Source organism: Pleurodeles waltl, chromosome 4_1 (genome assembly GCF_031143425.1).
Source record: "Pleurodeles waltl isolate 20211129_DDA chromosome 4_1, aPleWal1.hap1.20221129, whole genome shotgun sequence".
Classification (NCBI taxonomy): domain Eukaryota; kingdom Metazoa; phylum Chordata; class Amphibia; order Caudata; family Salamandridae; genus Pleurodeles; species Pleurodeles waltl.
The window spans coordinates 410,351,453-410,375,924 of NC_090442.1; the positions used below are offsets into that span (position 1 = coordinate 410,351,453).

The window sequence follows — 24,472 nt, forward strand, 5'->3', positions numbered from 1 at the left end:
TAAAGCAGTTTCCCATTTTTGTCCTCCCCATATAACCTGGCATTAACTGCATGCCAGAGGTGTTTAGCCACCTCTAAAGAATGATCAAGGATCTCGTCCTATATCAGCAGGAGTTGCTGGCCAACCGCTTCATTTGGCTGAGTAGATTGCTCCGCTTCTGGTTGGGTGGCTCGGGCCTCTAATTGGGTAAGGTGTAGGGTCTGGGACCGCTCCCAGGAGCGGATGATGCTCCTGGCTATGCCCCATACCACTGCTGTGCGCACCCCCCAGAGAGTACCCGGTGAAGAGACCAAATCTGTATTAAGAATAAAATAAGTGTTTCCCGCAGCTGTTGGACATGGGGCTTGTGCCGCAGGTACCATGCGTTCATGCGCCACATAGGGTGGAGCTCCGCCTGAGCGAATCCCAGTACACATGATCTGATATACCCCTCGGTAGAATTTCAATGTGTGTGAGATGGCTGCAATCTGGAGCAGGTAATAAACAAGATAAATTCTAGATTGGGTACAGTGTGCTGCTGAAGTATGCATAAATTAACTGCGATGCGGATGCCAGACTCTCCATGCATCACACAGCCCCACGGACGCCAGCCAGATCGACAGTCCTGAGGCGCGGTCTGTCTATGAGCCGATGGGGATCCTGTCACATCCAACACGGGGTCAGGGACTGCGTTAAAGTCTCCCCCCAGAACCGTGACCCCCAGGGCAAAGCTAGAAGTAGGCTAGTGAGGTCGTGTAGAGTCTTGCGCATGGCCGCTGGAGGGGAGTATACATTGATAACGTTGACGGTGAGGCCCTCCACCTTCCCAGTCAGGATCACATATTGCTCTTGTGGGTCCCTCTGCACCTGAGTGACCACCATAGGAAAGGAGTGGTGAAGCAGTACTGCTACCCCCCTCAACACCTGAGCAAACCCCGCATGGTACACCTTGTCAAATCCCCTATGGACCAGGAACGGGCATTGGTCTCCGAGAAGATGGGTCTCTTGCAGCAAGAGTATGTCAGGTCGGTGGTGATGAACGTGCACTAGTACCGCTGTGCGCTTGATCTTATCTAGAAGACCATTAATGTTCCATGAAATAATTTGCATCGGGACCATCATGCCTGTGGGAATATGTCAGCTGTGCACTTTTTTGTGGGTCCTTCCAGATACCATCCAGACCCCCAACCAACGGAACAGGATTATTTCCCTGGTGTGTGTCATAGTACCTGTCATATAGCAGTGCGTGCCTACCTCCCTGTGCATGCGATAAGGAAAGCAAACAAACACTGATTCTGAATAACAATAACAAATGCCATGCATACTGGCTCAAACTCCCACACACCCCCAACTCCCGCCCATTCCACATGCTTCCCCCATGAAGCATCTGTCACCCTTATAAAACATTTTACTCTCTTTAGAAGGTTCTTAACCCCAATCTATTGGGCAGTGGTAGACCCCTCCATGGTGTTGGATTAAAGAGCATTAGTTAGCAGGCAGTTGCTTCTGAGCCCGTAGCCAGATTGAAGCTGTCCTCGCCCTTTCTTTATTCCTTTCTCAGCAAGAATGTCACTATGCCGGATTACGGGATAGGTCTAAGTCGCTGAGGGCATCCAAGCGCTCAGCTGCCCATTCCCCTGTGTGCGGCTCCGTCTCTGTTTCACCACTGCAAGTAATTTGCTGGATGCTCGGGCAGCGTCAGCTGCGCGGTCCCATCCTGCAGGGAACCAACAGGGGATTTGGACCGCGAGTCACGACAAGCCCTGCGTCTGACCGCGCATGCACCAGCGCTGACCTGAAGGCCGTCGCGGCAGGCTATCCATTGGCAGCACCTCACAGAGAAGATGGTAAGGTATCTCCATCGCTCTTCATTTTTGCTTAACCTCTACATAGGATCTACGCTGTAGTTGGACTTCTCCTGTATAGTTCATGAATATAAGGACCTTTGCTCCCTCACAGCACGATTCCTTTTTTGCTCGTGCCTCCTGTAACACCACATCTCTGTCCTTAAATTTAAAGAATCAGAGTATCACAGGTTGTGAGGAAGAGCCTGTTGGGGGCCTGGCCAGCAAAGCTCAATGGGCGCTCCACCGGCATCCACGATTTTAACCACTCTTCCAGGAAGGATGCCAAGGAAGAGGTTGCCATGTTTTCGGGAAGCCCTATGATATGGATGTTGTTTCGTCTTGAGCGATTTTCAGTGTCTTCCGCCCTGTGATGCAATTCTGATGTCCGGACTAGCAATTTTGATACTTGAAATTAAAGGGCAGTCATTTCGTCCTCCATGTTGGATATTCTAGATTCAGTCTCTGTGATCCTTGCAGTTGCATTGCAGAGATCTTGGCGCACTAGAGCCACATCAACTCTGACCTCCCCGGGTTTCGTCTCCACCGTTGTTTGGGAGGTCTGAATAGCCTGAAGGATGGTCGCCACGTCTCCAGCGGGCAACAGTTTCCCACCAGGGCCACCCGATGCCAGGTCACCCGCGTGAGTCGAGCTTGGGCCCGTAGTAAACTACTCCATGCGTGTTTACGCCCGACGTGGACCGAGCCGGTTTGCCCTTACCCATTGTAGCCCTCCCAGTGTGTGTGCACAGAAGTTGCAAATGGGAGCTCATTCAGATCTGTAGAAAGTCTGCTACTAATTACAGTGGTCGCATTACCCCAGATTTGCGGATATCCCTGCCTAAGGCATGGACTGATTACACTAGCTTCAGCGTTACCTGGGTTGCAGCAGCATGTTAGCGGTTTTATTTATAGCCTGCGCAGCCGCAATGTACTGTGGATCATGCTCCCTTCTTCTACGGCTCCATGGCGATACAAACACTGAGCAGTCCAGGAGAGGGCAATCAGGAAAGGGCACCACAGTAGCCGCAGATCCAGTCTGGGTTAGAGACGCCCTTACAGGAGAGCTGGATTGCTGACCCAAACCTACACTGGGACCAATATCCGCCTCAGTGGAATCAACTTGCTTCCTTTGCCCTGCGGCCTTAAGTCCCGCAGGGCCACCGGGACAGGGTCTCGCCCCACAACACAGTCACCGGCAAGAGGCACCTTGGTGCAGTAGTCTTGGTACCGGTGGGTACTCTAGTCCTGAAGGTCAAATCAAAGCAAAGGCGGAGCACACGCACCTCAACTCTTTTCCAGCTTGAGGTGGGCACCTTGGCACTATGCAGGCAATCAATCTAGGGTGGAGCAGACTTAAAACGTGTCTTGTGAGGGTTGTGCGGCCAGCGCCTCAGTTCTCCACAGCACCCACTCTCACGCTGCGCAGGTACATCCCGCGCCGGTAGGCCTCAGGGTCCCAGGCCACCAGTGTATGCCCCACAGCCCTCGTCTCCAGCTCCTACCCAGTCTCTGATGCCGGAGGGTGGTGCCGCTCTCAGGACGTGCACTTCAGCAATCATATGGGCCCACTCACCCGACTGTCAATGGGGGCCTGCCGAAATCCCAGCCTTCTCTTCGGCCAGGAGCACCCAGCTACCATGCTGTGTTGCAGCCCTCTCTCCAACACTGGGCAGTCTCCTTTTTTGCCTCTGTGATGCAAGGCAGTGGAGAGTGGGGGCACAGACCCAGGGCAGAACTCGGCCCCATCCTCAAGGACCCACGCCAGGGCAGTGCTCAGCCGCGGCCCTCTGTAGGCCCGTACCGAGGTGCAGCCACGCCACCTCACTGCCCCCAAAGCGGCCAGCCCGGGAGGCCCCAATCCGGCCCCATGCTACCTCATCCTCTGTGCTGCCATCTTCAATGTGGCTCCACCGCAACCCGATGCATCAGCTGCAGGGCCACCCCTGCATAATCCACAGTTCACATTCAGATAATGTCCGTGGTAAGATTAATAAAATATGACCTCTTTCGCACATCGATTTTCTCATAGACCTGTCTGATATCATCTTTTTGAGATATGATGGAAACAAAGTAAATATTTATGATGTACCAAACCCAAGTTTGGCCACAACAACACATCCACCTCGAGTCCATTAGTGGAACTTCAAGTGGCATCCCTATTGTAGTGGGCAGTTAAATCACCTAGGTCTAAGCTGTTTAGGGATAGGGAATGAGAGTAAATGTAAACAAGTCACTTACACTGACTCTTTGCACTTTAGGGATTCACTGTATTCCACAGACCTTGATGAATAGGAATGGTGGAGTGCGGTTTTTCCTCTTTTCTCCCTTATCCCATTGCTCTTTGTGTGCTTCTTACATTGGCTTTCACATTTTCATATATGCGTTCACGGGTAGAAGTGATGAGAAAAAGATAAAAAGGAAAGTGTTACTTACCAGTAGACATCTGTCCGTGGCATGTAGTGCTGTAGATTCACATGCTCTGCAGTATCCTGCCATCTAGTGTTGGGCTCATAGTGCTGCAACGGGTTCTTCTTCCAGAAGAGTTTTGGAGTCACGGGATGGAGTGGCCCCTCCTTTTCGGTGCTACTGCGCATGGGCATCGAGTTTTTTGCTAGATTGTTTTGCCACAGGTGGGTGAGAGATCAAGAAGTACAGGAAAGAGTATGACCATGCGAGTATAAGGAAATATATACAACTACATAGAAGTGCAAACTAAAAGAAACGGCCACAGACTTCTGGGGAGGAAGGAGTGAGCATGTGAAATTACAGCACTACATGCCACAAACAGATGTCTAGTTGTAAGTAACATTTTCCATTCTATGACATGTGTAGCTGTAGATACACATGGTGTGCATAGACTGTAAAGCAGTCCTGTTTTTAGGACAGCCAGACCTACACTGGCTTGCTGACAAGCCTGAACATATATGCAGTAATGTTTTGTAAATGTGTGTGAAGTAGACCAGGTAGCTGTTTTGCAAATGTCAGCTAAGGGGATATTTCCTAAGAATGCCATTGTGGCGCCTTTTTTCCCTTGAGAAATGTGCTTTAGGAGTAAATATTAATTGTCTTTTTGCTTCCATCTAGCTATGCTATTTTTTTAAAAAGGATTTCCTTTTTGAGGTACTAAAAAGCCACAAAAAGCTGTTTAGTTTTCTGAACTCTTTAGTTCTAGCAATATAATATCGAGAGCTGTTTTAACATCTAATGTGTGGAGTGCTTTTTCTGCCACAGAGTCTGGTTTTGGAAAGAAAACCGGTAACTCAATAGTTTGGTTAATGTGGAATTGTGAGATAACGTTTGGTAGAAATGTAGGTTTTGTACACAGCACTATTTTATTCTTATGTACCTGAAAGAACGGATCCTCTAATGTTAAGGCGTGCAGTTCACTAACACATTTTAGGGATGTAATAGCAACTAAGAAAGCCACTTAGTAAGAAAGGAATTGTATCAGGCATAAATAAAGAGGCTCAAATGGAGGGGGGCTATGAGCCTAGTGAGTACACTATTAAGATTCCAGGCAGGCACTGGGGGTAGCCTTGGTGGGATTACTCTTTTAAGGACTTCCATAAAAGCTTTAACCGGTAGGGTGCCTGGGGCGAGCTTGTCTCGTTTTCGCACACGGTTCCCGCGTGCCAGGAAGGAGACAATCTCGTCTTGCACCCTGACCACACATCCCAGCTGGGGATGGAAGGGGAACCGCTTCTCCTGCCACCCCGACCCCCACCCTCGGCAATCTGATGATGTCAGCGCGCTCACAGCACACCAACATCATCAAATGCTGCAATGGACGCGCTGGAAGCAATTTGCTTCCAGCGCAAGTGGAGGGAGGACGCATCTAAGGTGAGTCCTTCTCCTGGGGGGCAGGTGGGGTTAGACAACATACACAGGGGGAAAAGAAAGAGATTTTCCTCTCCCCGTGCCTGTTTTCAATGGATTCCTGATCCACGATCTTGGGCGAGGGCCGCGATCGTGTAGCAGAAATCCACCACTAGGCACCAGGGATGTTCTTTTCAGTTTATTTTGGGGAGTGACCCCTTGGACAAGGGTTGAAATCCAGTAGACACCAGGGATTCCGTTTTCAATAATGTTTTTTGGCAGCGACCCCTTAGGCAAAACCCACTAGGCCCCAGGGATTGTGTTTTGTGTGTGTGTGTGCGTTTGTTGTGTCTTGGGGGCATCCCATGGGCAAGTGTCACCCCCCAACCTCTCAAAAGGGGGGACATTAGTGTTGGCCATTTCTGCCCCCCTTGGGGGCAGATCGGCCTATTTTGTTTTAGGCCCATCTGTCCCCTATGGGGGCAGAAGCCACCAAGACACCACCAGGGTTTGTTTTTGCTTCCCTTTCTTTTGTTTGTGCTGGGGGTGCCCCCTTTGGCAAGGGTTGCCCCCTTTGTCGCCCCCCCCAAAGGGGGCACAGAACTGTTGACCATTTCTGACCCCCCCCAGGGACAGATCGGCCTATTTGACACCAAGGGGGGGCAGAATCCACTTAGGCACCGGGGGGAAGAGAGAGAGAGTGTGTGTTGTGGGCGGTCTCTTTGGCAAGGGTCACCCCTCAAAGGGGGCACATTGATGGCCATTTCTGTCCCCCTTGGGGGCAGATTGGCCTTTTTTCTTTTTTTAGGCCCATTAGCCCCCAAGGGGGGCAGAATCCACTTAGGCACCAGGGATCTTGTGTGTGTGTTTTGTGTGGGGGGCAGCCCCTTTGGCACATTACTAAGAGGACACATTACTGATGGCCATTTCTGCTCCCCCCTTGGGGGCAGATCGGCCTACTTTTTTTTAGGCCCATCTGCCCACAAGGGGGTAGAAGCCACTTAGGCACTAGAGACTATTTGTAAATGCTTGGTGGCGGGGTGTTTGTCAACTGGCGAATTATTTGTATTTGTGATTATAGCAGTTTATTTCTTTTTTTGTTCTAGTTCATAGCTTTTGCTTCCTTTGCTGTGGATCCTTGCGGTTTTGGCAGTAGTTGACCTGCAGTTTGCGTACTTGCATGTTTTAGGAAAGTAAAAGCAATTTACTCCAAAGGAGTATTGTTGACATGCATGAATGACATAGGTGGTATACTAAATGCAGGACTGTGTGTGAAATTGTCCTTAGATTTGTTCACAACGATATTTGTGTTGTCTTATGTCTAGTTTGCATTTCTTTTTTTCTTTTTAGTGGGATATAATTGGAGATTGCTGTGTCTGTGCAGAGTAGTTGCTGGTGAGTCTAGCTTTTTCAGGCAAGTGAGTGGTATAGTTTTTTAGTACATAACTCTTTATGATAAAGCCACACTTTGTTTATTACTTGTTTTAGAAAGTGCTGGTTGTTAATGGCAATCCATTTGTTGTAAGAAAGGATCATGGCTAGCTGCAGAGTGACCGCTCAGCAGGTTGTTGGCATGCTTTTTGAGTCATCTTCTGACCATGATCATGAGACTGACTTTGCATTGGAGGTAGAGGAGAAAGTGAGAGATTCTGGCAGTGAGTTTTCTGTCCGAGAGAAATCTTCTGATGAGGAGGCCACTCAGATTGCAGATAAATGGCCTGTTTTAGAGGAGGACACTGATGTGCCAATAGTGCAGCAGCCTGGGGCTGAAAGGTTTCCCTTTGGAAGACCTGACACCTGTGTTGCCCCAAACATGGAGCAGCCACAGCTGCCTGCCTTTACTGTCTCCCAAGGTGTAGAATAAATACGGAAAACTTTTTGCCTGTCAATTTCTTTGAGTTGTTTATGGACAATGTATTTTTGGAAGAGATTGTTGAGCAGACTAATTTGTATGTGGAGCAGTATTTGAGAGACAACGCTGCCAGACTTAGGCCTCAGTCTAGAGCAACCCTGTGGGTTCCCACAAATCTGGAAGAAATGAAAAAGTTCTATGGTTTGACTTTTTTGATGGGGTTGTTAAGGAAGGCGTCACTGGCTTCTTATTGGTCTACTAGTCCCTTGATGTCAACCGCTATATTTCCTGCAACCATGACTCGCAATCGCTCTTTGCTTCTTCTTCGGATGCTGCATTTTGTTGACAATGCTTTAGCCTTGCCACGAGATCACCCTGATTGTGACAGTCTTTTTAAGGCTAGGCCGGTCTTTGATCATTTTGTAGACTGGTTTTCAGAGGTGTATGTTCCAGGCAAAGAAATAAGTGTGGACGAGTCTTTGGTCCTGTTCAAGGGGCGTTTGGTTTTTAAGCAGTACATTCCTAGCAAGAGGGCACGGTATGGAATTAAATTGTATATGCTGTCAGAAAGTAGTACAGGATACGTGTATAAATTCCGGGGCTATACTGGTAGGGATTCCAGTATTGACCCCCTGGTTGCCTGTCCACTTTTGGAGATAGCGAGAAAATTGTGTGGGAACTTGGTAGACGACTGTTTAACAAAGGTCACCGTTTGTACATAGATCATTTCTACACTGGAGTGCAGTTGTTCAGAGTGGACACTGTTGCTTGTGGCACAATCCGTTCTAACCAGAAAGGCTATCCGAGGGAGCTTATCTGTAAAAAAACTTGAGGGGACAGTGCAGTGCCTTGCAGAATGATGAGCTGCTAGCTCTAAAATTTTCTGACAGGAGGGATGTGTACATACTAACTACTCTCCATGATGAGTAATTCCCCTGTGAGTGTTTGGGGTCAGGTTGCCGAAGTGTGTAAACCTGCGTGCATTTTGGACTACAATAAGCACAAGCGTGGTGTTGATAGATTAGATCAGAGGGTGGAACCTTACACTGCTCTTCGTAAGTCTTACGTGTGGTATAAAAAGTTGGACATACATTTATTTCATCTGGCAACTTTTAATGCTTTTGTTGTGTTCAAGGATTGTCCACCTGAGTCAAGGATGAAATTTGTTAAATACATTTCAGGAGTCAGTGATAGAGAGCCTTATTGTGGTGGAACAGGCAATTAGCAGTGGTGGAGGATGTGGCTAGATTGAAAGGTCACCACTTTCCTGATCACATTCCTCCCACTCCCAAAAAAGACTTGCCCACTAAGAAATGTAGAGTCTGTGCCTGAAGAGTTATCCGGAGGGAGAGCCGGATGTACTGCCCCGATTGCCCTTCAATGCCTGGGCTCTGTGTGGCCGGCTGTTTCAGGAATTACCACACCCAAAATAAAATTCTGCTAAATACTGTGAGCATTAACTTCCGGACACATTTTCATCTGTTCAGTTTCACAGTTGGAATTTCTGTCATTTTTTCAGTTAGAGCTTTTGTGTTTGTAATTTTGTACTTATTTATAATTAGTAAGTGGTTTCTTTGTTGTTTAAAAAAAAAAGAAAAGTGATGGCGTTGTGCGTGGAGTGGCGCTTGGTTGGCAGTGCCAGCCAAACTCCAGTCCACACACTCTCATCACCTGGTGTGATTGCTGTATCAGGTATGTGGGTGTATGTAAGTGATGGGCCCTTGAGTGGCGCGTCTGTCGATGCGAGTGTTGTAATGTGCTGGGCCTGTGGCTGCCAGCGTGAATGGTCTTGTGCATGTCATGTATGAAAGGTGTGTGAATGGACTGTAAAGCGGTTGGTGCCTTGTTGTGGCTTTACAGCTCACGAGATGCAAGTCATTGGTTGAGTTTTTCGGCCTTTCAGGTATTAACAGTGCATTTTATTTTTGTGAAATCTCTTGTTAATAAAACTTGATCTAGTGAACAACCACTCGCCCTCATGCCAAATCCAACCAGTGTGTATGGTAAAAATAACAAAACCTGCTCCACCCTAATCAGGGTTCGCAGCACACCTGTGACACACTAGGTGTCTCAGGTGGTAGCCCGATGATGAAGCATGCCACCAATTTGGTTGGTGGGTGATGGGTCTTTTTAACATAACCTAATTGTGTTTCTTTTCACAATATTAGTGTTTGGAACATCACAGAAGTACGTGGACATATCAAAATGACCTATTAGAAAACTACCTGTGTTGGGGGGAGGGGGGGGGGGTGTTTTAGGTCCTGGGTGCGGCCTTCATCTAGGGAAACCTACCAAACCCAGACATTTTTTAGAACTAGACACCCCAAGGAGTCAAGTGAGGTGTGGCGTGCGTGGATCCCCCAACATTCTCTTACCCAGACTCCTCTGCAAACCTCAAAATTTGCTTTAAAAAAAGCATATTTTCCTCACTTTTCTTTGTAGGATCACCGCACCAGCACACATTTCCTACCCCTCAGAGTTCCCCTCAGTCTTCCAAGTAAAATGATACCTCACTTGTGTGAGTCCCCAAAGCAGAGTCAGCCTAAAGATGTACAAAAGAAAAATAAGTGCTTGCTGTGCTATCCCCTCAATCTCTACAGGTTTTTGGCCTTTTTCTGTTGCCGGCACCTGGGCCACCCTGTGGCTCCTCTCAGATTCCACAACTTTCTGTCACAGAAATGTGAGGAAAAAGTGTTTTTTTAGCCAAACTTTGAGGTTTGGAAAGGATTCTAGGTAACAGAACTTTGTGAGAGCCCCACAAGTCACCCCATCTTGGATTCCCATAGGTGTCTACTTTTCACAAATACACAGGTTTGGTAGGTTTCCCTAGGTGTCGGCTGAGCTAGAGGCCAAAATCCACAGCTAGACACTTTCCCAAAAATACGTCAGATTTCAATGTAAAAATGTGATGTGTCCATGTTGCGTTTCCTGTTGCAGGCATTAGGCCTACCCACGCAAGTGAGGTACCATTTTTATTGGGAGACTTGGGGGAAACAGAGAATAGCAAAACAAGTGTTATTGCCCCTTGTCTTTCTCTGCATTTTTTTCCTTCCAAATGTAACACAGTGTGTAAAAAAATATGTCTATTTGAGAAATGCCCTGTAATTCACATGCTAGTATGGGGACCCCGGAATTCAGACATGTGCAAATTACCACTGCTTCTCAACACCTTATCTTGTGCCAATTTTTTAAATACAAAGGTTTCCTTGATAACTATTTTTCAGTCTTTATATTTCACCAAATGAATTGCTGTATTCCCTGTACAGAATGAAAACCCATTGCAAGGTGCAGCTCACTTATTGGCTCTGGGTACCTAGGGTTCTTGATGAACCTACAAGCCCTATATACCCCAGCAACCAGAAGAGTCCAGCAGACGCAACGGTATATTGCTTTAAAAAAATCTGACATTGCAGGAAAAAGTTACATAGTAAAACACTGAGAAAATGGCTGTTTTTTGTCAACTCAATTTCAATATTGTTTTATTTCAGCTGCTATTTTCTGTAGGAGAACCTTGTAGGAGCTACACAAATTACCCCTTGCTGCTATCAGAATTTTGTCTACTTTTCAGAAATGTTTAGCCTTCTAGGATCCAGCATTGGCTTCACACCTATTTCTATCACTAACTGGAAGGAAGCTGAAAGCACAAAGATAAATAGTAAAAATGGGGTATGTCCCAGTGAAATGCCACAATTGTGTTGAAAAATTGGGTTTTCTGATTCAAGTCTGCCTGTTCTTGAAAGCTGGCAATTTTAGCACTGCAAACCCTTTGTTGATGCCATTTTCAGGAGAGAAAAGCACAAGCCTTCTTCTGCAGCCCTTTTTCCCATTTAAATAAAAAAAAAATATATATATATATATATATATATATATATATTTTGCTGTATTTTGGCTAATTTCTTGGTCTCCTTCAGGGGAACCCACAAATTCTGGGTACTTCTAGAATCCCTAGGATGTTAGAAAAAAAGGACGCAAATTTGGCGTTGGTAGCTTATATGGACAGAAAGTTATGAGGGCCTAAGCGCGAACTGCTCCAAATATAAAAAAAAAGGCCTGGCATCTGAGGGCGAAAAGGCCTGGCAGCGAAGGGGTTAATGACTGGTAATTTGAATACTGAAGTATGTTGTCTGTTTTATAAATATGCTGCAATTGTGCTAGGTGTAGTCAGAATTGATGTGTAAGCAATATTTGATTTTTGCAGGTGACGCAAATAACATAGAATGTCTTGCACTAATGTTAATGGATCAATGTGTTTAGATTGAGATTAACAGACAAAACATTTCCATTTTGATGCATAGCACGCTCTTGTTGTTGGACTACGAGCCCGTTTTAAAATACCCAAACATTTTACAGGTAACTGAAGGTAATCGAACTCTATGACTTCAGGAGTCATTTGCAAGGTTGAGTGATTTGGGATCTGGGTGCCTTATTTGTCGGAGATTTTGTGTGAGAAGATCCGGTCTGTTGGGGAGTTTCTTGTGAGTTACTAGAGAGAGATCCACCACAGTTGTAAACCACGGCTGACGAGCCCATGTGGGTGCTACTAGGATAATTTGGAAAGAAGTTTGAGTTTCCTCACCAGGAATGAGGAGGTGGAAAATCGTAGGCAAATATCCCTGACCAGTTGATCCATAGAGCATTGCCTTTGGACTGGGGGTGCAGGTACCTGGATGTGAAGTTTTGGCATTTTGAGTTTTCTGCTGTGGTGAATAGATCTATTTGAGGTGTTCCCTACTTTTGAAAGTATTTTGAAAGGACTACTGGGTGGAGTTCCCATGCGTGGACTTATTGATGCGTCCTGCTGAGCAGGTCTGCAAAGTCACTGTCTGTGCTTGGGAGATAGTCTGCCACATGTTGAATGGGGTGATAATGAACCCACCTCCAGATTGTTTGTGCTAGCTGAGACAACTGGAGATAGCGTGTCCCCCAGTTTTTTTTAATAATACATTGCTGTCTTGTTGTCAGCGTGGATCAAGACAGATTTGTGCATTAAGTGAGGCATAAAAGCCTTTAGGGCTAGAAAGACTGGCTGAAGTTCCAATACATTGATGTGCATGTACTGTGAGATTGTTGAGATGAGCTCCTCATCCTGTAAGGGGGGTATCTGAGTTCAGAATTACTTGGGGAACTGGGTCTTGAAAAGGCTGTCCTTTAGTAGGTTGGTGGGATTCCACCATAGTAGAGAGATGTAAGCTGGCTGATCTACCAACACTAGATCCTGAAGATGACCCAGCACTTGCGACCATTAGTGAGAGAGACGTTGCAGGGACGCATATGAAGTCTGGCATGAGGGATGATAGCAATGCAGGATGCCATCATACCTAGGAGTCAGATCAATGTTTTGACTGTGTACATTTGATCGACTTGTACTGAAGAGATTATTTGTTAAAAAGTGCGAACAAGTGCTAAATTGGGGTAATCTGTAGAGGCTGTAAGTGTGATTTTATTAAGTTTATTGTAAACCCTAATTTGTGGAGAAGGTGTACTGTGTTTTGAATGTGAGAATGACATTGACTTAAATTGTTGGCTTTGATCAGTCAGTCGTCCAAGTACGGGAAAATGTGTATTTATTGTCTTCTTAGATGTGCTGTAACTACTGCTAGCCACATGGTGAACACTCTGGAAGCGGTTATGACCCCGAAAGGTAGAACTTTGAACTTATAATGTTGTCCTGCCACTACAAACCTTAGATATTTGCGGTGTGCAGGATGAATTGCAATATGAAAGTAGGCATCTTTCAGATCTCGAGCGGGGAAAGTCGCCATTCTGCAGTAAAAGAATCACATCCTGAAGTGTGACCATGCGAACATTTTCCGATAGAATATATTGATTTAGAGGTCTGAGATCTAAAATAAACCCGAGGGTGCCGTTCATTCTGGGAATGAGAAAGTATAGCGTGTATACTCCCGTTTCTTGGAACTGCATAGGAACTTTTTATATAGCTTGTTTTGCCAGTAATGATTGAACCTCTTTGTTTAAAAGAGCAAGGTGGTCTGCTGATATTTTGCGTTTGCGAGGTGGAATGTTTTGTTTTGAGGGGCTGATGTCAGTTCTAGACAATAACCATGTTGCATAATGGATAGGACCAACGTATGTTGTCAACTGTTGGTGGTAAAGATGAAGACACTCCCCACCTGGAGTGGAACGAGGAGTGGGAATGTGGAGGTAGTCAATGTTTGGCTGTGGAGAGTGAACCTCAAGTGTTGGTGGTTTTTCCCCTGCCCTTGGAGCTGTTTCCTCTGAAACAAACCTCTGGAGTAGGAGGAAGATGTTTGACGCTGCTGCGAAGTTGAGTGATCAGAGGACGTGGTTGCTTTGTGACCACCTCTGTTTAATGGGCAGGGAAAAAACCCTTTGTTTGGTTGTTTTTGTAAGGCACCCATCACTTTAGCAGTGTTGGTGTCTTTTTTTCGTTTTTAAGGGTGGAGTCAACCTGGGACCCAAATAGGTGCTCCCCATCAAAGGCCTAGTTGAGGACAACTTGTTGGACTTCTGGGTTGAAACCAGAGGACCTTAACCAGGCATGTCTCTTGAGGAGTATATTGGTATTGACCCCTCGTGCAGCTGTGTCAGCCGCATTTAATGCACATCTAACTGAATTATTCGCAACTGTCTGCCCTTCAGAGACAACTTGCTGTGCATGTTTACGGTATTCTTCTGGGAGGTGCTGAAGGAGGTCTTCCATTTCGCCCCAGTGTGCCCTTTCAGATCTAGCAAGGAGCGCTTAGGAGTTAGCAAAATGGAAATGATTGGCCACTTGGGCAGCGACCCCTTTTCCCGCAGCATCACGTTTTTGACTTTCTTTCTCTGGAGGAGGAGAATATCCAGTAGCCTGGCTCTTTACTCTTTTCCTGGCAGTGTGATGACAATGGAATCTAGTGGGACTTGGGACCAGATGTATATTGGGTCAAACGGGGGAGCCTAATATTTTTTATCTATCCGTGGTGTGATTATATAGGAGCCAATAGGTTCTTTAAAAATATTTTGGACATGTCCAAGCATTCCTGGCAACATAGAAAGGAACTGTATGTCCTTGTGTGTTGAAGTGAGAGTAGCAAATAAAAAGTCTTCCTCTATTAGGTCTTGAATTAATCGCACATTGTGATATGCAGCAGCAGCCCTTGCTACTACTTGTTGTGGTGTCTTCTGGAGGCAAAGGACAGGCACAATAGAGATCTGTATTCATAATCGGGTCCATATCATAAGTGTCCCAGGTGTAGGGCCTTGTGGAGTATCCTCTATTTCTTCCCTACCATATACAGGTGAACCCTGTGGTGTGTAATCTCCACCTGCTTGAGAGCTAGGTGAATGAGGTGAAGGAGAGAGAAGAGGTAGTGATGGAGGAGGTGGCGGCAGCTCTTGTAAAGGTACAGCTGGTGCAGTAGTAGAAGCCTTTTCCTTACGTGGCTTTTTTGGTGGAGGGGAGGTATCGAGAGCCTCCTAAAAAGAAAGCTGCTTCTTCACATAAATGGTGGGAGAAGCCACAATTCTGCCTGTGTCTTTTTCAATTTTTATTTTCCTTTGCTTAGCGTCCATAGTCTCTAGAACTGGTTCAAAAAGAGAGGCCGAAGCTGAAGAATGGGCAGAGTCAGCAGCTTTTGGCACTGAAATGTTGTGTTGGTGTAGAACCTTCGATCCCGAAGGGGCAGATGGTGTACTTTTGCTCATGTCGAAATTTGCAGTGCTGAAGCTGATGGCACCAAAGTAACTGATGCCAACGTTTTTCGGTTCCGAACCCTTGGATTGTTTTGGTTGGACTGAAGGAATAGAGGCCAGATGTGAAGACTGAACTTCAGTCTGTCTTGAGTTTCGGAGCCAAGCCCCAGGGGCAGGGCACTCAAATTAAGTTTCGGTAAAGGCAGTGGTGGTCCAGTTCCCTCGTGTGAGCCCTTTAACTGTCTTTGTGGAAGGAGGACAGGCAGTTTTCTAACTCACGACTTACGCCTAAGAGATGTCCTGGCTCTCGATGTTGGATTGCACATCAAAATCTGTCTCTTCAATCAAGAATCCCCCTTGTTGCAGCAGCTCCTCTTGTGTATGTTCTAAATATCTGGGGTGCTCTCGTGCGTTGATTGTGCCGTTTCCACCCTCAATTCTCTTCGGTCCCCAAGTGTTTTCTAGGACCAAAACGATCAACATGCGTCACAGGTGGCCCCGTTATGGTCTGGAGAAAGGCAGAGGTTACTCACTTGAAGGTAAACAGTGTGTGGAAATTTGGCATGGCACTAAGGACAAAATGTAAACGTCCATTCCATCAATGTGTCATATTCTTCCATGCCACGTGAAAATAGGACTGGAGCTGGGTGAGAGTAGCCCTGAAGGGTACTCGTTTGAAATTCGAGCCGATGTATATTATGATTAAGAAAACTCGATCAAAATACAATACCGTCCATGGAATGGAAAGTAAAGATGAAGAGAATCTTAAACCGAAGCGAGTGAATACGGAGCGAGCAGAAAGACGTCCGAACCAGACGGCAGAGAAAAAGAAATCTCGCAGCGAGAAGGAGCAGCCACTCAATCCCCTTGACCGTCTTGAAGAAAAACACGTTGCAGCACTCTGAGCCCAACACTAGATGGCAGGATAATGTGCAGCATGTGTATCTACACCCACACATGCCATCAAACACACCATTTCCGTTGCATCCCGCGCACAAGGCTGGTTGAACCTGACACTCTACTGTGAAAGAGATTTGGCTGTCCTATTTGCATTTGTATGTATTTCTGGCCAGCCTGCCTTAGAAGTCATTTAAGGGTGCCACTCTTAAAAAGTCAACTGTATTTGGTTCCATCCATGGCCGTGCTTGCTCCAGTGGGTCCTCCTGAATTTGCCAATACAGTATGGTTCCAGTCATGTGATGTTTGATGTCACTTACTTATCCTGTTCTTTTGCTATCTGAGTGCAACAGTCTGTTGGGAGGCTTCGTTGCAGGAAAGTTGTGTTTCCTTAGTTATTTTCTCCCTCCCTCCACCTGCTGATCCAGATTCTTCGCTGCAGAATTCGATTGTTGGGTTGATGATTTCTGGTTTTCTTAGTTTTTCTGAAGTCTTCATCCAGCAATGCTTTTGGCTTTGTTCATCTCCTTGTTGTCTACACCAAGTGTCAGAGAAACTGAAATCTTACTTAACTTGCTTGAATGTACGGATGTCCCTATACATCCGCCCCCAGCTTGGCTACTGATTAAGTTGGAAACTTCCTGTTTCCTCACCCGTTTGTCGTTATTCAACTACTACCTACCTCAGAGGAATTAATCTGTGTCCCATACCAGCCCTTTGGCCATTTGCTGGTTCAGTTTCTTCCTTGTCCAAAAGTTTCAAAGAATCTGACAGAGCCCTTTTACATCTTCAGAAGTTACTTCTAGTGTGGTGGTACCCCAGTAATTTTCCCCACTGTCACTGGTCATGTTTAATGTCCATATGGCCTACTTGTTCTACCTCTATATGAATTTGAGGTACAACCTTTGAGCACACCACTCAAGGGTACATTTGTGTATCTACTGACTTTAGGATAATCAATTTTTTTGAAGAATTTCTAAAATAAAAACCTGGAAATATAAGAACCAACTTAAACTGGACAGCTCTTACACTGTGCTTATCATTTTCATAGGGAATTTATGCATTTACCATCCTACAAACTCAACATGGTCTGCTACAGTAAAGAAACATGAGAGTTACCTTTGATCATAAAATGCCTTGGAGGCTCAGACTGGAAAGGTGATTGGTATCGCTTTTTTTTTGTTTTCTCAACTTTCCAAGCTGAGGCCTCCTCTTCCCCCTGCTATCTGCTCAAAACAAAGCACTGGACGGTGGTTAAAGCAATGATCCAATTAGACTAGATTGTTAGTCAATTACAGCGGTTCCCAACCTTTTTACTTCTGTGGACCCCCACTATATCATTACTGGAACCCAAGGACCCCCACTGAATCATTACTGGAATCCGGGGACCCCCCACTGAGTAATTACTGAAAGCTGAGGACCTAATCTGTTAATATTATTTAATTTTCTAAGCAGTCGCGGAACCCCTGAGAAGGCTACGCGGACCGCCAGGGGTCCCAGGACTACAGGTTGGGAACCATTGAGCTATTAGATTAGACTGTTGCAGTGGCCTCTATTTGGAGCCATTAACTGATATTCTCTCATAGCGAGAAAAAGTACAAAGTATCACTGTAGACCCGTAATGAGTTTGGGTTATAGAGGTCACATCTCTCAGGATAAAAAAAGCACTGAACTGGTGTTCACTATCAGGTCCGGTACAAGATGGGTTATAGAATGTTCAGATGCTGCCACTGGTTGGGACCACTCTCTCTTAACCAAAGAGTCTCATATTACAAACACGGAAGTACTCTTAGCAGCAAGGGCCAAGTAGTTATTTGGACCGAGCTGCAGTCTCAAATCTACGAGTGACAGAGCTTTTTCTATAGCAGGTCCTATTTGGTGACCTGATTACCAGTGCAGCATAGCTTGTTAGCCATTTTGTCTAGCTTTTAGCCTTAAAGTCATAATTGATTCAGAAGTACAGATGACCTGAATGAAAATACCTCTCTGAGGTAGTGCTCCTTGTAAAAGTCTTTACTCATTTAATCAACTGCACAGCATTTTCAATGTAAAGACAATTAATATACCTTGACCACAAGATCCACATAACCTTTATCATCATCACTGGAAACTGGAGTGTAAGGTCTGACCACCAGATTGCCATCAATCTTTGCAGAAAGGTATATGTGCTGCCCTGTAGAACAAGTAAAAAAGTGGATTACTCATATTTTTTGTCTTTTGGGTGAAGCATAGGAGGGTGGCTGTGAGCCAACCATGACAATCTGTCCATATGTTTGAGATGTCCAGAACAACCATGCAACTGTCAAAATAGATTTCAATCAGTCATCAGAAGTTCTAATTCTTTGTCAATGTCACATTTATATTGCCATAATATCAATCTTTTTTTTTTTTGCCAGGGGGATGTCTTTTGTTCTCTAAACTGATGGATCACCACAATCAATCGGCCTACCTTTCTTAAAGCTTACACAGCCTAATACACTTTAGCATAGCATGAATACATACAGCACCACTAACTAAAACATATCTCTAATACAAATCAATCAGAAATTTGAAAAGCGCACTACTCACCCATGAGGGTCTTAAGGTGCTTGAAGGGGGGGGTAGAGTAGGGGGGAGGGGGGTTGCTGGTACTTCTCAAAATCTTACTACATGGATGACCTCTCACATGTAGAAAATCCTACAACTTTCCACCACCCATGCCTCGAGTACTGGGCCCCTCCTGCACCATTCTGATCTAGAAGTGTGTTTTCGGCTCAGGGCAACACATCAGGGTACTGGGAGATGAGGAGACTGGAAGCTGGTGCCACTGACAGTCCATCATAGTATAGCAGGCATTCGTGTAGCCCTGGTGCAAGAAGCCTACTGGCACCATGTGGTAAATCCATCCAATCTCTCCAAACTTGGCTGCCACGTTTTTTAAAAAGTTTTCTATGGATGCTGGGGTGTATTTGTGTGTACGAAGGCTTGGGGTGTCCTTTCAGGGTTCCCATGATTCTATTCATAGATGGCCTTTTCCACTGAAGAGATTGTCCCTTTCATAGCAATTATCTCCCCTTGTTTGAGTTCTCTAGTGTTACATCCTCACTCCACTTCCCCACAACCTTTTCAAATCCAGTCTTGGTTGTTCTTTTTTATTGTTTACTGTCTCGGCTTCACTGAAAATCCATATTGAGTAGGCCCCGGAAGGAGAGCCATTTTTAGGGCTGGCTTGGTTGCGCAGTTGACCTCCGACCATAAAAGTTTCAGAAGTACTACGGAGAGAGTGGCATAGGCTCTGCCCATGCGTTGGTTCTCTTGGGTACAGCACTCGATTGGGAAGAAGTTATGTGCTTCCTGTAGGAAGTTGGCTCTGTATATACTATTTCAAAGTAAGAAATAGTGTGCACAGTGTCCAAGGGGTCCCCTTAGCAGTAAGATAGTGGCAAAATTAGATAACTCTAATTCTCTCTTTTGTGGTAGTGTGGTCGAGCAGTAGGCTTATCAGAGAGTAGTGTTAAGCATTTGTTGTACACACACAGGCAATAAATAAGGAACACACACTCAAAGACTTACTCCATGCCAATAGGTTTTTATATTGAAAAATATATTTTCTTAGTTTATTTTATGAACCACAGGTTCAAGATTTACAGTTAATACTTTAAATGTAAGGTACTTCACTTAGATACTTTAGGAACTTTGAATGAAAACAATATTGTGTACAGTCTTTGTAAAAATGGCAGTAAGCTATTTTCAAAGTGGACACTGCAAACATCAACAGTTCCCGGGGGAGGTAAGTAAAGGTTAGTTTGGAAGGTAAGTAAAACACTTACAAGTCTCAAGTCTGGGGCATAATGCCCACTGTTGGGGGTTCAAGGCAACCCCAAAGTTACCACACCAGCAGCTCAGGGCCGGTCAGGTGCAGAGGTCAAAGAGGTGCCCAAAACACATAGGCGCCTATGGGGAACAGGCATGCTCCGGTTCCAGTCTGCCAGCGGGTAAGTACTTGCGTCCCCAGGGGGCAGACCAGGGGGGTTTTGTAGAGCACCGGGGGGGGGGGGGGGGGGGGGGGTGTGGAACAGGGAGACACGAGAAGGCACACAAAGTACACCTTCAGCGGCACAGGGGCGGCCAGGTCAGTGAACAAAGCAGGGAGGGACCCGGGGGTCACTCTAGCATTGCAGGCAGGCACGGGGGGTTCTCGGGACAGCCACCACTTGGGCTAAGCAGAGGGTCGCCTGGGGGTCGCTCTTGCACTGAAGTTCGGTTCCTTCAGCTCCTGGGGGCTGCGGGTGCAGTGTTGGTTCCGGGCATCAGGTCCCTTGTTACAGGCAGTCGCGGTCAGGGGGAGCCTCTGGATTCTCTCTGTAGGTGTCACTGTGGGAGTTCAGGGGGTCGTCTCTGGTTACTCACGGGCTCACAGTTGCCGGGGAGTCCTCCCTGAGGTGTTGGTTTTCTGCAGGTCGAGCCGGGGGCGTTGGGTGCAGAGTGTGAAGTCTCACGCTTCCTGCGGGAAACGTTAAGTCTTTGGAAGTTGCTTCTTTGTTGCAAAGAAGTTGCAGGTTTTGAACGGGCCGCTGTTCACTGGAGTTTCTTGGTCCTGTAGTCCAGGGCAGCCCTCTGAGGCTTCAGAGGTCCCTTGTCCCTGTCGGATGCGTAGCTGGAGCAGGGTTTCGAAGTTGGAGACAGGCCGGTAGAGCTGGGGCCAAAGCAGTTGTCGTCTTTCTCCTTCTCTGCAGGCTTGTAGGTCAGCAGTCCTTCTTCTTTCTTCAGGTTGCAGGAATCTGATTTCCTGGGATCTGGGAAGCCCCTAAATACTGAATTTAGGGGTGTGTTAAGGTCTGGGAGGGCAGTAGGCAATGGCTACTGTCCTTGAGGGTGGCTACACCCTTTTTGTGCCTCCTCCCTGTAGGGAGGGGGGCACATCCCTAATCCTATTGGGGGAATCCTCCAAACTCAAGATGGAGGATTTCTCAAAGCTGGGGTCACCTCAGCTCAGGACACCCTAGGGGCTGTCTTGACTGGTGGGTGACTCCACCTTGTTTTTCTCTTTATCTCCTCCAGCTTTGCCGCCAAAAGTGGGGGCAGTGGCCGGAGGGGCGGGCATCTCCACTAGCTGGGATGCCCTGGGGCGCTGTAACAAAAGGGGTGAGCTTTTGAGGCTCACCGCCAGATGTTACAGTTCCTGCAGGGGGAGGTGAGACGCACCTCCACCCAGTACGGGCTTTGTTCCTGGCCACAGAGTGACAAAGGCACTCTCCCCATGTGGCCAGCAACATGTCTGGTGTGTGGCAGGCTGCCGGGAACTGGACAGCCTACACTAGAAGTCGGGCATGTATTCAGGGGACATCTCTAAGATGCCCTCTGGGTGTATTTTACAATAAATTGCACACTGGCATCAGTGTGCATTTATTGTGCTGAGAAGCTTGATACCAAACTTCCCAGTTTTCAGTGTAGCCATTATAGAACTGTGAGTTCATGTTTGACAAACTCCCATACAATATACTCTTATGGCTACTCTGCAGTTACAATGTCTAAGGTTTTGCTTAGACACTGTAGGGGCAAAGTGCTCATGCACATATACCCTCACCTGTGGTATAGTGCACCCTGCCTTAGGGCTGTAAGGCCTGCTAGAGGAGTGACTTAGCTATGCCACAGGCGGTGTGAGGTTGGCATGGCACTCTGAGGGGAGTGCCATGTCGACTTAGTCATTTTCTCCCCACCAGCACACACAAGCTATGAGGCAGCGTGCATATGCTGAGTGAGGGGTCCCTAGGGTGGCATAAGACATTCTGCAGCCCTTAGAGACCTTCCCTGGCATCAGGGCCCTTGGTACCAGGGGTACCAGTTACAAGGGACTTACCTAAGTGCCAGGGTTGTGCCAATTGTGGAGACAAAAGTACAGGTTAGGGAAAGAACACTGGTGCTGGGGCCTGGTTAGCAGGGTCCCAGCACACTTTCAAATCATAACTTTGCCTTTGCTGATGCTAACAGTTATGGGGTAAGCATGCCAAGGAGGCATTTCCTTACACTTCCACTGGAAAAGTGTCTCATTACTGCACTTTTTGCCTAGTAAGAAAATATATGTTCAATACAGCAGCTCTGTGTAGCTTATGGTAGCAAGCATACATGCCGGATTGGTTACATATGTATGACTATGGCATTTCTAAAGCACAAACCTAGGCAAAAGGCGGCCAAGCACTGTACATGGTCAAAGGCAAGTTTAAAGTCCGCAAGTAATAAGAGAGGAAGTGGAGTTACAGACAGTTAGTGCACTGTCATGTCATGCTCCTGAAAGAGGGAAGTATCATCTCTTTCCTAAATTGTAGTAGTGTTGGGCCGGTACTAATGAATAAAAGGATATTGTTCCAGATCCTAGGGGCATGGATAGAAAAGGGCTGTTTTGTTTTTTCATGTTTAAACTTCTTAATCTGCAGTCTGACTGTGTCCTAGCTGTGAGTATGCTGAGCACAACCAGAGATAGTGAGCTTGTCTGCAAGATAAGCAGGGATACTAGTTATGATTGCTTTGTAAATGATGCAGCTGGTTTTGGCGATGGTGCGGGCTGGCAAAGGGAGTGAAGGGATTAGGGTGCATGTGATGTGATGTGATCATATTTAGGGATTAGGGAGCGAGTGATGTGATGTGATCATATTTCTTCAGGCACTGGAAGAGACGTGATGTGGATGAAAAGTCATTATAAATGCAACAGACCTGACAAATTTATTGTGAAGAGAAGAAGTTAAAGGCAAAGGGCATTTAAGGGACGAGTGATATTACTCTGACTTAAAGCCTGCAGAGATTACTCTGTACTAAAGCCTGCAGAGAAGAACTTTATTACAAGGAATCTCAAAGATTTCCATAATAGGCAAACATTTTGGGGCTGGTTCCCCACTGTGACAAACTCTGGGAGGATGGAGTTGAATATTTTTTAGCTGTGCCGTTCAGTGGCAAACATTATGCCAGATCCTATATGTTTATTACGAAACGTTATAACAAAGCCAGCAGGCCCGACTTACTTATGGTGAAATACTTGGGTTTAAGAAACAGGCTTATAAGGGTGGACTGTTACTACACTACGCTTAGGCTTGTACGCATGTATTTTGTATCATGGAATCTCACAGGCTATACCAGCCGGAATAGATGATTTGCACTCTGATAATCCTTATTATATTCTTTCTAGGAGGGATTTTATATTGTTTTGACAACTGCAATTCTGTACATATTTGTAATTTTATTATGATATACTTCATGACTGCCTAGTGGGAAAGATTATGCTCAATACAGTAGGTCAGAGTTGCTAATGGTGACAAGACAATGAGAAAGGTTATATTCCCTACTGGTTCAAAAGGAAAGTTAGTTCATACGGCATAGGTCTGATCACTGTATTATTAAAAGTTGTAACAAAGGCAGTAGGCATGATTTCAAAGGATACACGTTACAGCCAACAGGCATTGATGGTTGGGTTTTAAGTGCACCATGTTAAGGTTTCCAAATATGTATTTTGTTGCATGAACTCTTGCAGACGGCCTTTGTAGGCATAGGATTTGGCATTGATTACACCATTTGACAAATACCAGAGTTAGAAGATTCACACTAGAATACGTTTTTGCTAGAATCCCTTCAGAAGGCCTGACAGGCTTAGTTGTCTGCCAGGATCTTATAATATTATTATTTTTTTTTAAATCAGTGAGCACCTGCAAGGTCTTTTCTAGTGATCAGTAGACTTCTATTAGGGGTCTCCAATAAATGTATGTCACATTTTCTCTTTTTTTTTTGCTTTACAACCTGCTGTTGGATCCGGAAATCCTAACTCAGGATAGATAATAAACCCAAGACATTATTGCCCAATACATACTTAGATCACACTGGAACGTTTTACTCCCTTCGGTTGAACAGCCTCACATACTATTCTACAAATCACCAATATATCATCACCTACTTTACCTGGTATTTCTATCCTTCAAGAAACATTTTTTCCACACAATCTGCCAACAGCTAACCCCATCTTAAATGTTTTTGAAGCTCAAATTTGTTGAAGCACCCTAAAAACGACGGGAAATGCTAAATCAATTTATCATGGCCCAGCATCATTTTGTTGCAAAGGAGATGCAGTCATGGACGACTCTTTCACGATGGCAAAGGAGCGTCACCCCACTGAGTAAGAGCCAGCAGCTGAAAAATAAAACCATATTTTATTATTGGTTTATTTCACAGCTGCTGGCTGAGCCAGCATACGCAAGGAGAGGTGGGGCTGGGCCATGGGGATGAGGAGTGGAGTAGAGTGCACTTAAGTGCGCATGTCAGTTTGGCCAGCTGCCTTAGGCCAGCCAACCTGACATGTGCACTTCGGTTTACCCAACCCAGCTGTGTTGCACTCCAGTGCATTGTCTGAGCGGCAGACCAAGCTGCTCAGACCAAACATGGCGCTGCTCTCATAACAGGTATAGCA

The 24,472-nt window shown here is 46.0% G+C and overlaps 1 protein-coding gene across 1 annotated transcript in view; it reads right to left on the reverse strand.

Annotated features, from left to right (window-relative positions):
* LOC138287799 (NADH-cytochrome b5 reductase 3-like) overlaps window positions 1-24,472 on the reverse strand; it is a 158,882-nt gene that overhangs the window by 51,539 nt on the left and 82,871 nt on the right. The window contains exon 4 of the mRNA XM_069228644.1: window positions 18,111-18,217. Coding sequence (XP_069084745.1) covers window positions 18,111-18,217 — 107 coding nt within the window. The remainder of the gene's footprint in view (window positions 1-18,110; window positions 18,218-24,472) is intronic.